At 40.3% G+C, this 18,136-nt stretch overlaps 1 protein-coding gene across 2 annotated transcripts; it reads left to right on the top strand.

The window, feature by feature from the left end:
• The first annotated feature begins 13,439 nt into the window (after nt 1-13,439).
• Nucleotides 13,440-18,136, top strand: LOC119724269 (sulfotransferase family cytosolic 1B member 1-like). 2 transcript variants are annotated; one of them, XM_038195242.1, is made up of 6 exons: nt 13,440-13,620; nt 15,027-15,265; nt 15,476-15,605; nt 15,889-15,992; nt 16,664-16,853; nt 17,374-18,136. In XM_038195242.1, the coding sequence occupies exons 1-6, from the start codon at nt 13,449-13,451 to the stop codon at nt 17,490-17,492; spliced, it is 954 nt and encodes a 317-aa protein (XP_038051170.1). In that variant the 5' UTR covers nt 13,440-13,448; the 3' UTR covers nt 17,493-18,136. The 2 variants fall into 2 exon arrangements, with proteins under 2 accessions (XP_038051170.1, XP_038051171.1); XM_038195243.1 differs by lacking the exons at nt 13,440-13,620; nt 15,027-15,265; nt 15,476-15,605; nt 15,889-15,992 and adding an exon at nt 16,015-16,159.

Below are 18,136 nucleotides of genomic sequence, written 5' to 3' on the forward strand. Positions count from 1 at the left end.
GCCCATACCCCGGGGGATTTACGCCCTTGGATGCATTAAATATTTTAAAGCAAAGACCACAAATGAAATAAATGTATCGTAGATTAATATTTCCGAGGCAGTTATAGGCCTAATGTGAAATAAACACTTCCTTGGGGAAAAATCACCAAAAAAGCGAAGCTTGTTAGGTTTCACCATTGCGTAAGACACAGATATCAACCTCGACCCACCCTCACAGATAAACGAACAGACATTACGTTGTAGCAGCAGAATTTCATTAAGTAATGTCGGAGGGAAACCATATTAATGTTATATAAATTAGGATCCGCCTTGAGTTATCAAGTGCAAAAAAATGTAAATAAAATTAAAGTTTGAGATTAATTTTGGCACAATATTATAATGATCTGCACGCACTATACGTTATTGTAGAATATGAAGTAAACAAAATCTGGAACCAAATTGACTCGTGCGTAACATTTCTTTGTTGAATTTGACTGCCTCGTTATAGTAGCGACTCCGTGCTTGATACGCACAAAAATAATGGACTTAATTATATACATTCCAGTGAAAGTCGATATAGTTAGTGCAAAGTGTAGAGGTGAGGTTTGTCCCGCTAAAATAAGAACTTGTTGTCGAAATGTAAAAAAATTGTCCTTAAAAGTGTTAGCGTAATTTAATTGAATTTCTTCGACGACAATTATTATCATTGAAGTCCGTAAATTCAGTTTGATATTATTGAGTGAGATATGCTAACGTAATGCATTTATTTTATCAAAAGCTTGTGGATGACCAACAGTGAAATTTAAACGGAAACGAATATTAAATTTGGTTAATAAAAGAAAATGATTACGACAAATGGTCTGCGTATGTTCTGTGAGTCTTTGGGTAGTCGTGTACACGGCGTTCTAACTTTCGTCGAAGCGGTATAACGGAATGGTTTTGGTAGACTTTCGGTGTAAGTTGGAGAACTCAAAAACTCCAGGTCGTCGGAACATCTCGAACGACACACAGTAGACACGTCGATATGACACTTTTTTCCGTTCAAATCGCCGTATTTCTAAATACTTTGCACATAGAATGGTGGTGACTCTGGATGAAAATTCGAAGAAGTTTTCTTACAAGTATATTTTACATTATAAGAAATCTTTGCAAGTTTGCTGATGTGTTTCTGCAATTGTTTTAAAGCCCCTTTGAGGAAATTGAATTTGTCAATTCCGCTATATTGGTTCGCATCTAAGCACAGTTAATGTTAGCTCAGATTTATTAAGAATTATTGATTTTGAAGTGTTTACCAAGAACATTTAATTTTTAGATTTGTTTTCTTCTTGTTATTTCAACAGTCATTACAAATGATATAGAATTACCCCCGAAATTAATTCCTGTCAACACCTCAGCAGAAATGTATGAAAACTCATTTCAGAGCTGCGAGACAGTTTACTTCAACTCGAAAAAGCTTCTGTTCAGTAATTTTCTAAAACAGCGACACCTGTTTTTTGACAACTTGAAGGACCCGAGTGAAGGAAAGAAATGTTATTAGCCACAGCAGGGTAATATAAACAAACCGAATGAAGCAATTTACAGCCAAAGAAATGAAAAGAAAGGCTCGTCTCACGGACCAGTGTCAAGAGCCATCCGCACTTGGGTTCAATATCTCTGGCCAGTCTTAAAGGCTTAGCCTGCGTTGATTTGGTCGGTGGAGGGGGGGGGGGGGTGGCAAAACACATAAATGGAATTGGACGGAGGTATTTCCCCTGTGTTGGCAATTACTAGCGTGGGACGGCGAGCCGGAAACCCGATCCGAACCATCCCCATCAATGCAATCTAGAGTGAGATACCCGACCACGCAGGAATAGCAAGAAATAAAAAAAAGTGGAGGAGAGAAAGGCGTCTAGAACGGATGGAGTGCAAGGTGTTTACGTCTTAGTATCGAGAGCCAATAGCTTCTGTTGAGCAGATTGACATCTGCGCTGGCATATGCTATCACTCTGCAGGATTAACGCATGTGACGCTTCTGGTTGTATGCACTATGACTTTCCACCATATGTTTCTGTCGTGATGACGGACGAGTTGAGCTGGTACCAGTGGCCATGATTAAGGAATCGCAAAACACCATCCAGAAAAAAAATTCAGGAAAAAACGAGACAAATGTACAATCTTGACAACACTATTTAGACAACAATAAGGTCTCAAAACTTTCTTCATGCAGAGAGCTTTTCCGAACCTCCTTTTAGGGAGTCAGGTTGGCGCAGTGGTAGGCTGTCCTCGCCTTCCACATCTGTCGCCCGGGTTCGATTCCTGTCCTACTCCACATGTGGATTGGGTTTTCAGTCCCTACCTGATTACGTGGGTTTCCCCCAGAATATTCTTCTGGGGTTTTCCTCCCACCTCTAAAACTGTGATTTCTTTTTCATTGTCTCCTCTCTAGGCTTCTTCAGGCTTGCGAGCCACAGTGCCTATAGGACACTTTTGAGGAATCCTTGGTTTCATTACCAAGAAGATATAAATAAATTTAAAAAGAAAATCACAAATGGAGATTGTTTCCAACCCAAAAATCTACTTCTATCCCCACCGTATACACACTATACAAAGCTTCATTGTTTTCAATTTACGAAATAAGGAACCATTTACACTGGGGTACAATGCGCCTGCGCGCAGGTTGCACGAGCACACGCCGTACTCCTTCAAACGGCCACCAAGAATTCCCGCGCCCCTCAAGCGTGATACCGCCTAACTAATGTCTTCCAAATGTTTTGACCGGATTCGTTTACACAAATCGTAAACTTTACCCCAGACGGGGCAAGCACCCCCTCCCTTTCCCCGTAGACGTCACCGCCCCTTCTGTGGGATTCATTATAGGTATCACGATACCTTCAAGGCTCCAGAATTAGTCTCATCGTCCTTCAGCAGCGCGTGGGTCTGAAACCTTGACTCCAGAAAGATATCGATTCCCTTAATTACAACAAAATCTGGCAAGACAATGACACTGCAGGATATCCTTTCGTAACATTGTTTCTCTCAAAACGCTTGTTTTTTTTCTTGATTTTTCCCAATCAATTTCATATGGTCGGCCAAAAAGTGGCATCGAAACAGCGGAAAAAAGAGGTCGCTACTCAACAAGAATTGACGTAATTGATAAATTAGGTTTTGCCCTTCACTGACGTATAAACACTGTATACTCAGTGTGTTACCTCCTCCAAGGGAGCGATTTTTTCCAACTTTCACTCGGGAGGTAACACACTGAGTATACAGTGTTGATAAGTCGGTGAAGGGCAAAACCTAATTTGATTCACATCACCCCGACGCAAAAATTCCATCTTATGAACAGTGACATAATGGACTTTTAAAAAATGAAACCTTGGGATCGATCAGGAAGGCACGTGACTAATAGATGATGCAAACATCACAGCGTTTGTCTGTCACATCGTGGATTTCTCTGAATGCTATTCATATGAATCGGATTGATACGAATTGAAACAAGGATCCAATGCGCAGAATATCTTCAAATTGATGAAAAAAATGGAACATTTTTTTGGAATGTGAGGGCTATAATCCACCGTATTCACTTTTGTTTGACTGAATGAGGAAGAAAACGAATCCTCCTGCAACACACCTTTTGTGTATAATCACAATTACCAAGCTGTTAAAGAAAACGTCGTTTGTCTTGAAAATGATATCTGGTATACGGAATTATATCTGATTTCTTGGATCGCCATTTTGTCAGAAAATGGACAGCACGTTTCAGTATATTACCGAAAAGTCAGTCCTTAATACAGCCAATTACAAAAGTTAAAATCTTGATTTTGCCTTGAAATGCTTATAGGTTTGGAGCTCGAGCGAAACATTTTACCTATTAAATTTTGAATTACAAAAGCATAATAGCGTAATTCTTCATCATTATCGTTAGTTAGAAACACGAGATACCCAAGGATATTTTAATAATTGCTGATTCGGATAAACCAAGACGTGACGATATATACGACATTGAGACATCGCACGCTCCTGTGGCCGTTCTCTGAGATGAAAGAGCTTTAATTGTTTTCCTATGATTTTCCGAAGCACGGAATCGAAGAATCGATGAAACGTGCGAGGCGTCTAAGTCCGTCCAGACAACACGAGCCTATAAGTGATATTAAATGCTCGTCAGCACGAACTCTCCAATCGTTTGGTTGATTAGCTCTCGTAATTCGGTCAGTACTGTACATTGACAAAAAAATGATAAGTTGAAAGCCTTGAAGTCCTTAATTTGAACCTTTGGAGAATTATCAGCAGAGTAAGTGAAGGTGAAGTCGGTCATGAGCCGATATGGCACATTAGGCCGGCGTTTATCTCCGGTTTTCATGGCAAGAAACAACTGATAATTTTCATATTTCCCCGGATGGGATTCTAGTCCATCGCAGGTTACTCCTAGCTTATGCCGGTACCCATTTATACTCCTGGGTGGAGAGAGGCAAAGTTGGGAAGAAGTGGCTTGCCCAAGGACACAACACATTCATATATGAATACACGTGATAGGCTATAGTAATCTAGCACTATTAGCTTGAGGCAGCAAGTGAATACATTGCCTGCAGGTGTTTTGCGGCTCAACGACGCGCGAGACCAGCTGCAGCTAAGCAATGTTTCCCGTCAAAAAAACGGTTTTGACGCCCCCGCATCTATAAATGAGACCGTAACTATTCCAAATTGCACATCTTTATCGTGAAAATAGACTGTTCCAAGACTTATACGTCTCGAATTTTACAAACTGTATTACTGTAATACCACAACATTTGACATAATTTCACTGAAGTTTATCTCTGCTGTTACACTTACCAATCCAAAAACAGTAACTTAAGCTTTATTAGGTACGTCAATGTGTTTTAACCATACACTTAAATCTGAAAAAAACAAAAAAACCGGAAAGAAGTGTTTGAATTAACTGGTTATCACTTCGCTCGCTCAAGATTTTTTCCGTTAGCTTATAGTGCTACTTCCTCCCAAGCCCTTTGTGATCTACCGTGTGCCCTAAAAATGAATGCGAATTAACATTATTTCACAATGTCCAAAGGCCGTAGCATTAACAAATACTTAGAAAAAAAACCCACACACACTAGCAAGTGTGTATTTGCCTGCAATCGGGGACCCCCTATTGTCCCTCTTTTGTTTATACTCTATAACTTTTTAGGAAGAGCTCCCATATGTTTTGTACACGAATCCAAATTGGGGACCTCTTGAGAATTGGGGACCATATTGTCCTCTATTGTTCAACGTCCCCTATTGAACGCATTTACAAACTCACCCAGACACACACAAAAGAGAGAGAAAAAGAAAGACACAAAACAGTCGTAGATTGCTTGAGACGCGCCCGTGAGAAAAGCCGGCAGCTTTCATGTTCATCAAATCATACGAATTACTGGGCGTCTCAGCGGACGCGTTGCGGACACCGGCACACCTTTTTTTCCCAACGATGTACGCAGTGTAAACCGATGCATCGCCTTTCTGTACTCTGACCGATAATTGGCTTTCAACGTCCGGTTCTCCACGGACCGGGGGTACACGATACTCCAGCACACCCGGCTTCGTATTACAATCTCCCCCACCTTGTCTTATGTACACAAAATTAATTTGTTTCGACAAATCCCCTAATCTATTTGTGGATGTCGGGGGATGTGCTGGAGACTTGGGTACTACGTGCACCGAGTAAAAGCGAGACACATCGGCAAGGAACAAAGATCCAGGAGATTGCGAATTAACACCGAGCTGTGAATGAGGAGTTGGGGAGGCAAATACGGCTGCGCATGGACCTTCCTTAGAGACGTAATACTTCCGAATTACGTGCAAGAGGCAGCTACAAAAACACATCCCCGAACATGATTTTATAAAAACAAATCTTTCAATCTGCAGTTCATAGCCTGAATGTTATTTTTTTTTAAATTGAGACATGTAATATTAAACTGATATACCAATTCAAAGCATGTATAAACTTCTTCCTCTTTATTAATTTTAAGAAGCTTAGACCAAAATAAAATCACCTTAGTTTTTTTTTTGCTCAGTGCAGACTCCTCCAAAGAATACAAAACGCCGCAATATTAATGTTGATAACTGTGAAATGCCAATTCAGATGCAAACCAATTAAGCAGAGCATGGATACACAAAGTGAACACATCGTGGTACTATGCATAGTATGTTTCCCTGTATTCGTTGTAGGAGAAACGTCTACTTTTTGAAATTTCGACGCCGACAAATTTGGAACATGACTTCACATCATGGATGGACAGACGAGTGTTTCTCAGTCCATTCATGTACAACTTGAAGTATAATGATTATTATTTTACTCACACCAAACGTGGTTTTTTATAATGATTAATTATTTCGGGTAACGAAACCAAGGATTCGTCAAAGTGCCCTAGGCACTACAGCTCGCAAGCCTGGAGAAACCTGTAAAGAGAAGACAGTGAGAAGAAATTATAGTTTTAGTTAGATCATCGAGAGGTGGGAGGAACATCCCAGAGGAACATTTTAGGGAAACCCACGGAATCAGATAGGGATTGAAAACCCCGGTGAAGGCGAAGAAAGAACCGATGTACGCCAACCTGACTCACAAGATGAACGTGTAATTAAATTTTACAGGGTAAAAAAACCTGGAACATAACTTTAGGCTAAAGTGACTACGACTTCACTAAAATAATAGGCGGAGACTTTTAACAATTACGCACGTCTTTGGTCTATTAAAGGTTAATGACGTTTGATTCCGTGGGCCGGCTATAATAACAAATATGTACCTTAACACGACAACATAACGACAATATTGAAAAACTAAATACAAAAAAATGTCGAAAGCCTGTAACGGATGTAATACAGAGCTATGCTTATCTGCGTCATTTTCTGCGCAAAAGTGAACAACGAAACAATAGACAAAATTTCAATGCCAACTATTTTCACTACGGATTGTTTCGTACAGTGACGTCCGAATTCGCTTCGCATTCACGTAAACTGAAGCATTTGAATCATTCTCGAAACAAAAACACAGGAAGCCTTTTTTTTTTAAAGGCTCATGCTTGGTTTGATATCCTTGACTATTTTGCTGAACGTTGAAAAATTAAATACAAAACAAAATTAAAAACTTAGCTGCTACATGTGATCGAATGATGGGCAATGCCTACAATATGCACGGTATAGAATTTTTCATCTTTCACAGTCGCGTAAAGTCACGAAACAGTGTTTTGAAAACCGATTAAGATTTTTCAACAATTCCATAGAGACAGCTGGATTTACCATGTAAACCATTGAGCAATTGTCCATCACATTCCCTTAAAAATTTAAAATTCGTGACTTTTTATACTTCAGTTTCTATCTAATTGAACGTCGAAAGAATTGACTTTGGAAAGAAGACGATTGTATTCGATTGTTTGACTGTTGTGTTATTTTTTTCTGGTTGAAAGTGCAAACATTTGCTAAAACGTAAATCAAAAATAACTCAGAAAGAATAAAGAACTTTTTTCTCTACGGGAGATTTTAGCAAAATGTTTCCATAAACATATAACCCTTTAAAATTTAAATTGTAATCGGCTGAGACTTGTGCAAAAAAAGCATGGGACAAAACAGGGTATTCATTACTTTAATAGATTCAATTCGATAACGTCAATTCTGATTCTCTTCGTAATTTGTCAAATCAGCCTTGACTGGCTGATTGTACTTTTGACTATCAGTCCTTTATTATATTAATACTTATACGGCTCACGGTTCTAGAAGCAGATTTTGTTTACTTTTATTTGACAGTGAAGCAATCACAGTGTACACACAAACAGTTCTATAATACGGTGGCCTATCGTACCAATTTCACACGATAACAGTGAAATTATCGAACCGTCTTCTGAATAGGAATGAATAAATTGGATCTTGGAGGTGGCTGTAAAGTGGACAGGTGACAAGGCGAACTGAACGAAGGTGATAACCACTCGTAAATGCCTGGTCATTAGAGAAAAGTACGCTGCACTTTCCCCCAGACCATTATCACTGAATTAGAACATTACTCCGATAATGATATAAACGAAAAATCCATTCCCATAGACTTGGGCACATCCCCCCACACCTTTAAGGACTCCTAACCACACTCTTACCTTATCCTACCCCACGAATTATGGTGTTTTTATACTAATTGGACCACGAGCAATCGATGTAGCCTATTTGCGACGGTAAAATGTTGCCTCTAAATAGGAGCTGTGGCATTATAGGGAGACATTGAAATGTCTCCCTAATTCCACAGGTCTCCCAAAAGTAAACTTCCCACGCTTCAGTGTCTCCCAAATGGTATAATTTACGATAGCGTGATTAGAGAAATGTACAAGACCACCCCCACCACCATCACACTTGATTTTCATCTACATCGGCCCTCTTGTGGCGAAATTACGCCAACGATAAACGCTCCGTGGTCAACTATTTCAACTACGTCGAATATCGCTGCAAATTATTGCTGTCGTTTTTGTGGCTGTTGGGGTTGATTGTTTGTTTTTCAGTTTTTCAATTTTTCCATTTTTTTGCCATTTTACTAACATTTTATTTCCATCAAAAGCAAAGGAAAAGCATCATGGGAACAATAAGTAGCTACATTAAGATGGAGGCATGCTGTTTGTTTTAATTAAATTACTAAAGAAGTGGGTACAGACTATACGATAACTACAATAGTATGTACAGTCATAATTGTTGTGCCTTGACAAAATATTATATGATGCATAGCCAGAGTAAACGTGTATGGTTTTGGTCTGAATGCAAAGTACATTACATTGGTGTTTGAATGAAATAATGTATTCCGGTACACGAAACAAAACAACCATCTTAACAACAAGGCCCATTTGAATCCAGATTTTGATTGCCGTTTGAATGCCCTTTGGAGGTTTGATGAGCCAGCAACAAGCGCCCAGCACGACTGCCTTGTACCAACGCGCGTGCTGTTGAATCATTCCGCAACCAGACTTGATGGCGAGAGATTTTAATCTAGGCGTCAGGGGTGTATGGTTCCCAACCTGCGGCACCCACCTGCACATTTCTTTCCCCTAGAGGGGTTCTGGCTGTACCCAAAGGGGTGCAAAAGAGCCTCATTGACGCCAGTATGTGACACCTTTCGTTTTGTTATTGGACATGTACCGCACAAGCGCGCGTCGGGCTACGGGAAATTCTACGGAGCGTGAAGTAGGATTGTTTGTACGGGGCTATGGGCAGGAGATGGAGACGGAATCCGGAAATCTTAAAGTGTTTGGGTTGGAGCTGTCGGAGGAAAGTGATCTGGCTCTGTCAATATTCGTATCAATGTCTCAATCGTTCCACTGTATATGTGCATTGACATTTTGATGGAATTTCGCGTGGGGCTGGTACGGCGATAAATCAGTTATGATACAATTATGACTTCGTCGTGCATGTCAGGGCGCCCCGATCTCAGTATGTTTTCGACATTTCATTCCGAATTGAAAAGGTCACGAGAACTGATTGTCGCCTCTTTTTATATTTCGACAGCTGTCAACTTCAATAATTTTAATTATCACGTTTCCGCTGGGCAGTATCAGCTCTGACCCCCACTTATAAGGGCCAAGATTTGGTGAATATGACTTTCTATTGTAAAACTAGGCCTACATTGAAAAAAAACCTGCAATGTACCTTAAGGTATTTGTAAATTAGGCCTACCCCTTTAAAAGTCACATAGCGATCATTTGATACCAAAGTTTCTGCAGTAATTCAAAGTTCACTGAATAAGTTACGAACGTTTAATTGCGTTATAATTTGCCAATACTGGGCGAGTCAAAAATAAAAATGGAACCCCCAAAAAAGAAAAAATATATTTCATATCAAAAACTATGTAGCATGCACTAAAATTGATTATGACTTGGAAGCCCATTTATTAAACTACCTTTAAGTGAGAAAATTATTTCAATTGCTCTACACGTTAGAATTTTATCACTATTTAAACGAAGTAACCCTAATATAAGTTTCGTCCAAAAAAGCACTTTATTGTGTGTTCGAAATGTTTGAAACAGCAACGAAAATGACACAGAATACTTCTTTCAACAACTGTAATTACACAATATCTTCATTAACAACCCTGGTTCAGCTAAGAATAGGATTTATAAAATCCACTTTTTTTTAAAAAGACGCGCCTTCAAAAGGACTTTGTTGATCTTTAACTTTTAAAATGCGGTTTTATCGCTGGTGAAATTTGAAGACAAGTGTAACGACAGTTCTTGAAATCGCATTTTTGGAACGAAACAGATTTTAGGGTCATTTCGTTTAAATGGTGAAATAATTTGAACGGATTTTGCAATTGAAGTTTTTTTCATCTCAAAGTAGTTTATACAATGGCTTATCAGTGATAATTACTTTTGGTGCTGCATATTTTTTTTAAATATGAAATATATTTCTTTGGGTTTAGGTTCCGCTTTTTTTGTAACTCATTCTGTATCTTCGGGCTATGTACCGCCAGGTAAACTTTCAAAGTTGACAAAACTGATGACGCAAAGTCAAATATATGTCTTGATAGTGAGAAGAAAGAAGACATTCTGGGCCTTAGGAAAAAACGACAGAGCGTTAAAGATCTTAGACCATTTTTCTGATGTTTTTGTTCCGAGGCAATCTGGACCCGATTTGGACGGGGATCGGGTAGCACTCTCACCGGTGATGTAACTCGATAATCCCCCTCTTCCGTTTTGCCTGGTTCCTGCGGCTGCCAATTTGCCGTAAATTGGCTGTTTCATTCACATCCTAGCGGCTGATGAGACGACCCAGGTAACATGCAACCGGCGCTGTCTCCAGGGACAGGGGCTGGTAGCTAGTACTCGGGGAGAGGTTTAAAAGACTAACAAACGGAAAGAGAAAGAGAGAAAATAGCAATCAACTCATTGCAGTTAATCGTTTGTTTTTCCTCTTCCTTAATTAAATAAAACCTGCACGTGCAGCTCGCAATACGCAATGGGATGACGCCATCGAAATAGAAAAACATTTTTTTTGGCGGGGGGGGGGCAATTTGCGGCAACAATACAACATGCAACTGTATGGAAAGTAATTAATTTGCTGAGATGATGACATCAACCGTCGCATTATGGTGGTTGGCTGTTGACCGAGACAATCAGCCAATGGCATCAGTGCTGTTAGTCACCGTGTCGAGTTCGATGTCCTATCGAAGAAGTGTTTGTTTCTTACCGAGCAATGGTTTCAAATGCAAGTTTTAAAAGTTACAGACAGGAGAAAAAGAGAAGACATTTTCGATCGAAATTGCCAATTATTCCAAAATGAAGAAAATAATTGGAATAGAGATCCACTGCTAAAGGCCTACACGTTTTGAAATTGAAACTACATGTAAAAGGCTGTAGGCCTATACTAAAACATTAACTTCACGGCTACAAAAACGATATGTTTGTTTTTCTGCACTGGTCAGTGATACATTTTCGTTCCATAGGCTGTTACCCGAAGCCCGTCACTAAAACAACTTTCTCTGCCAATATATTGCATTATCAATGAAATCCCACCAACCAGTCAAAACCAATTACATCACGTAATGCTGGATAATATAGATGCTAACCCGTTAAGTTCTTTTTCTTCATCTGCTTTTCCTAGAATTCATTTTATTTGGTATAGCTGACAAACTGCCCCAGGCAACAACGAGAAATAACCGGCCTGAGTTCATCGGGATATCGCTGGACAACGGCCGCGGACGCGGACACAGCACCCCAAAACGCACCAATTTATTAGTCCAATTCCGAATTCGGAACGAGTTTGATGGCAAAGGCAAACTGCGCCTGAGGGTTATAGCTGGGCACATATGGGGCAAAATCAGGAGACGATCCGACACGGAAATCGGTATATAACGGCGATCTGGTGCGGGGCTAGCCGTGCGTGTGTACGGCCTATTAACTGCCTCGACAGCGGGTGGAATGCTCGGCTTCAAAATGACGCAAGAAAATGTCTCGAAAAATGGGAGGTGGGGCAGATTATTTCCCCCTACTTCTTATTTGCGAAGCGCGTCACGACTTGTTGGGTGTATTTTTATATTGTAATCCAGGCAGGTGTTTTCCTTAGTCACGGATGCGTGGATTTTGTAATAATTTTGATTTCACGCTTTGTCGGGTGGGTCTGGCCCAACTTTTATTAGAGTTTCGTGTGTGACTTAGAATATGCCGAATCTACAGACAGTATAACACATTATATGTAAGGCTTTTAATGAAATCGTGAATGGTTACACTTAGTGGTTGTTCTTTACATAAATTGTTTTCTAAGTCGTCACAGTAGATTCACGGGACACAATCCGACACACCTCAGATTATGGCAGACATTTTGAAAATAATACCGCCGAATTGTAGCATAATGAAAGATAATGCGTGTCGCACGAAGTATAATAAATTATGGCTAACGTATTGATGTGCAAACGGTAAACTAACACGTGTATCATGAAATTTAAGTGAACTCGATATAGAGATGAACTTTGTAGACATACACTTTGTACTACGTGTCAAAAACATGTCCTACCTAAAATAACTAAACAACTGCGCTGTTGATCCTAAATAACTGCGTTGTTTACCAATGGAACTAGGGCAAAATTTCAGATCATGTGAAAGGCATGACAAATGTTATGGAGCGGGTTTCATCAGCTTTGTGCAAGAGGGTGAGATTTAAACGCCATACGAAAGAAATGCTCACTTTCAGAATGTGGAGGCGCTGGAGACGGTGGCGGGAGGCGCGTGCTGCAACCAAAAGCTTCCGAGGAATGCAGGATCGCCCCTGATGTTATTGCACACCTCCTCAATCGTGTGTTGCGCCGGACGATCGAGGAGGCGTGCAATGACATCAGGGGTGATCCTGCATTCCTTCAGAAGCTTTCGGCCGCAGCACGCGCCTTCCGCCACCGTCTCCAGCTCTGTATCGACATTGGAAGACGCCAAGTCGAAAGTTGCAGATTCAGATGACATTAGTTCATTGTCTCATAATCCACGAAGTGGTAAGTTCAAAGTATTCAACACTAACGTATGGTGTGCATCGGCACCGAATACGGGCCGCGAAATATTTTTATTTCCAAAACAACATCCGCATTACCTGGTTGCTGAGCGCCCTCTACGATACATTTATGATACGTACGCAGGTAATATTACCATGAATGTCCATGATTTGTCGCGCAGTTCGATAGCCCAGTTGATAGGGTCGTGATTTTGTTGTGAAATTGTTCACATAACCACCACTATGTCTGAATCTGTACACTAGCTCATTAGCATAATACTATTAATGTATTTTAAAAAGGCAATTTTAGACATTTCCCCGCCCCCCCCAAAAAAAAAATAGTTAATAAGCGACTTTGCATAACTTAAGTTTTCATGTTGAGTGCATGGACCTACATGGTGATAAAACATGGAGGAAATCATGTTTTTACCTACCTGCCGTGCGAGGCGCCCTTCCCCATCGTGATCTTTGAGCAAGTTCATGCACTTTACTTCTATCTTTGGCCGAAACCACTGACCATGACAACCATTGATATTGCAATGATGTCGGACTCTGACGACAGCCAACATGTGTACATGTACAAAAATGTCACCTTTGATCCGCACATTGTGCCCAGAGGAAACCTGACTGAGGTAGAACGGTTCAATGTCAGGCAGGATGACATTTTCATTGCCTCGTATCCACGAAGTGGTAAGTTCATATTCAAAACTTATATTGGCAGCGGAAACTGAAGGTGCGCATCGACCAGAAACGGGTACGCGACTGCCGGGCCAGGACCGTGGGATCGGATACCCGTAATCAGCTTTATTATAAATTAATTATCAGTAACTTAACAATGAACGCACGCCCCCCCCCCCCGCCCCTAAAAGGATCGTCGCCCCCAGTCGACCCCCTCCCACTGTGAATGTCTTTAAAGGGGCAGATTCACAATTAAACAGGCGGCTCTAACGGGTCTTCTGTGTAAACCGTAAATCGAGGTTTTTCGGGGTTGGACGTCCATGCATACCAACAATTAATGCATTCATGAATATTCTCCTCCGGTGCGGGGTCAACTTCAGCTCAGTCCACAAGGTTATTGCGAACAAAAGAAGCAGGTTGGGGCACTTTGGTGGACAAAAGGCTTCGTCAATAGTCGACCCTGTATAATTAGGGGATTACAGGATTATAGGTGGTCACGCTTGTGGGGTTTATTATTATTATCATTTATTCCGCCAATAAATGAACAAAAGTACAATGACAAAGCAAATATATATCATAAAGTAAACAAAAACTGGAAATGAAAAAGTATGACCAGACAAGACTGATGGTACTGAAGGGTGCGAGAACTTAATGGGCAGGGGGGGGGGTGTCGGGGGAGGGAGGGTGGACAGTTTGACAGAAGAGAGGAGATAGAGCCTATAGATAAACACTGGGTTTGATAAACACTGGGTTTGGGGATCTTGCCTGAGCTTAGAAACACGGAAAAGCTCGGAATGAGTTCAGGTTTTCGTTACATACATATCTTCCCCGTAAAAAGTTTTCTCAGTCGTCTGAGTTTTTGAACGGTAGAATTTGGCATACGTACGCCTATTTTATATGGGCTCGCTCTTTTGTTGGCACTGCTGGCCTGCCAGGCGCTTGCGACGACACACGGTTGTGTGCTTTAATAATGAGCTCATTAAAACGACACCTTGCGGTATATACCGCATAAACCCGCGCGGTACCGTGCGGTTCAAGCTCCAAAAAACCGCCTGTTTAATTGTGCATCTGCTCCTTAGTCCAATATGACCTAAGTGACCTTTGTCCTAAAAGACCACGGTTGATGGTTTTAACAGAAGTTGGGCGCCTCCAACTCCCCCCTTTGCCCCTCCCCCTATGGTTAGAACCCTGGCTACGCCGCTGGAGGGCGCATTTGATAGTTATAGCGGATAACAGACCCGAATGCAGACAGATCAAAGCAGATAAAAGACCCGGATGCGTTTTGTCCATTTGCGTTTGATTTAATCATGTATTGTCTTGTCAAAAATGCAGATAGAGGGCGCTCGTCAGGGCGCTGGTTACAATATTGACAATTAGGAATCATTCTTTCAATGAACTTTATTTTATCGTGAACTGAGGTACCCACTGGCTAACAGAGATGGTGCTACTCATCATGGCTGACGGTGACGTCAGCAAGGTCAATCGGAGGACCATGGACCAGGTGTTTGAGATGACCTTACCCATTGACCCATCTCGGCCACTGAGGGCGGGCTATAAGGCGGTTGAGGAGTGGCCAGTTGGGGAACCGAGGGTCGTGCTGACACACTTGCCTGCCGAGCTTCTACCTCTGCAGCTTTGGCAGCAGAAGGGGGCAAAGGTTAATCAACTTTGATCTCTCTCTCTCTCACTGACATGAAGTAACATTGAGGAATTACGCCCTCAAGAGATCCTTATGCTGGGTCTAAATCGAGGGATTTCAGGCCGTATACGTAATGCCCCTTTAACAAGATGTATGTCCGGTAAGAGGCTTACTGAAATCGACTTTTCAGTTATACACACACGAATCTTCATTTATTTATCTTTATAGGTGGTGTATATAGCAAGGAATGTTTTGGATGTTCTGGCCTCTCAGTATCAACATTTATCGGCAATCAACCTGCTTCCGCCGGCAACTAAGGACTGGCCCAAATTCATTCAGTTCAAATTGTCAGATAAAGGTGTGTACAAACACTGTCAATTAGTCGATTTATTTATTAATGTTAAACAATATATATTTAGTATTTCATATCCCCTGATGAAGGTCCAAGCAAATTGACCAAAACATCGATATATATTACCACGTATTTAGAGTTAGTCGCTTCGTGTTTCTATAAACTTCTAAAACTCTTTTTTTAAATGTCTATCGAAAAAATTTTTTTACGGTTATATTAAAAATACGAATTGTATTTTTTAACTTTCTTCTTTGTTTCTTCAAACGTTGCTGGCTGGGGCTTCTGTCAGACACTTATAGTGGAAGAAATTGGTTCAGTCACGTGACCAGCTACTGGAGAAGGCGAAGCAGTAACGAAAAGTTACTGTTCTTGAAATATGAAGATATAAAAACGGTAAGGAATTAAACACCTTAATTTTTTTTTCCTGAACTTTGACGGACTGCATGTTGTTCTGTCAAACAGTTAGTGGCGGGAATTGGTTTAATCACGTGACAAGCTACTGGAGAAGGCGAAGCAGTAACGAAAACTTACTCATCTTGAAATATGAAGATTTAAAAAGGGTAAGACAAAAAGATAAGTCTTTTGCTTGAACGCTCGATGTCATTCTTCTGTCTAGCCTATTTCGCCCCACTTCAGAAGGAAAGCCTCTTCACCAATTTTCCATCTCACTCTATCTTGAGCTGTCTGTTGCCATGCAATGCCATTATATGATCTTAGTCCATCTCCCCATCTTCTGTTTTGTCTCCCTCTTTTCCTGGTTTGGGTTCTTGGAGTCCAATTGGTGGTTGTGCATGTCCCGGTGTCATACCTCCTTGCCAGGTGACCTGTCCACCTCCACTACTTTGATTTAATGGTCTTAATAATATCCTGCACTCTTGATTTATTTTCAAAATAGGTCATGTAGGCCTACGGGATATACATTTGAATAGCATACAGAATGTCAAACGATCCCCTAATTTCGGACGTTTTTGTGGGTTTTACAGGAAAATATGATAAATAACACTCCTGGATTTTATCTAACTATATCTTGACATTTTTTTCCCGGGATAAATTAATAACACTAGGATCATCGGAAAGCAGTTCGAGATATCGCGGAGTTTCTGCAGCGCCCCCTCGCGGCAGAACAGATCGACCGGGTGGTTGAGTTGACGACGTTTGACGGAATGATGAAGACTTATCAACAGATCGAGGCTGAAGACCCTTCTAAGATATTCCGAACGAGGGCGTTAAGTGTGGAACCGTTTCTGAAAAAAGGTGGGTATGAAAACGGGTTTGTGTTGTGGAGAACAATGCATTAGATATGCATGTAATGGACCAATTAGAAGATGAGAAGCGGATGTCGTTTTGGGGAAAAAAGATTCGTAATATATACGCACACTTGGGCAGATAAATTATAAATTTTTAGGTGAAGGGATCGGTATTTAATATATATTTTCAATTTGTGGAACTGAAATTATATATTTTTGTAATGTCGATGATATATTTCTAATATTGTAATTCTTGATACTTAATAGGTCAAATAAAAAAAACCAGGTTTAGCGTCCTGCCTTTTTGAAAAAAAAAGACAGAAAGAGGCCCTTTTTTGTAGAATTATTATTCTGATTTAGAGAAACGCCATGTGATAACATCTGAGATTGACGCGCCGTAAAAATGTCGACATTTGAATTTAAAGAAAATCGTTGACACAGAATGAAGAAATGGGTTATTTTCCGGAAGACATAGTTGTGGCACAGTCTAACGGCCAATGTTATTATTCTATCTTAATAATCTGCAGGAATCGTGGGAAATTGGAAAGGCAAATACAGCGATGAACAGCTAGCGACAATCAAGAAAAAAGTGGTGGAACACTGTGGTAGCTTGGGGCTTCATTTCGAATTTGAAACGAAACTGTGACTACTTCATAGTCACGGTTACCATGTCAGAGCCAATTATAAAACATGAGTTAGTCTTTAAATCTCACTTTTATTTTTGTAATCTTGCTTTATTCATGTTTAGCATGTTTAACTTATGGAATCAGACATCATATTCCTATTTAAAATACTGGGTAAAAGTGATTGTTTTTTTTTTCTCGTCTTACCCTGGTTTCTCCATAGATTTCTGAGGTCCTTTTGGTTATCCGGGAAGATACACAATTTAAAGTTGATATTTTTTTATCTGCACCGTGAGTTGAGAAGCATGCATGCACTGTCTTGCACCAAACTATATTCACAAATGAAAGGTTTGCACAATTTGGTCAGAGAGTTTGGGGAAAAGGAACGGTTATTTTTATATCTTCGGACAATAATTAAAAATCTATTTCAAAAAGAAAAATTGTCCTGGTCTGGACAATAGTTTGTAAAACGTTTTGTCTAGACCAGCCTCAGGACAATTTTTCTTCAGGTTCAAACGCATATAAAAAACAAAATTCAAGATAATAAGAGATCAACCTTGCTTTTCGTCATTAAACTTTTACCTTTGTAATTGAGGAACATTATAATAATGTATGAATTTACTAAAATTACAGGTTTAAAAATACTACACTGCCAAGTTAGCGACCA

This window comes from Patiria miniata, unplaced genomic scaffold (assembly GCF_015706575.1).
Source record: "Patiria miniata isolate m_02_andy unplaced genomic scaffold, ASM1570657v1 HiC_scaffold_18, whole genome shotgun sequence".
NCBI classification, from domain to species: Eukaryota; Metazoa; Echinodermata; class Asteroidea; order Valvatida; family Asterinidae; genus Patiria; species Patiria miniata.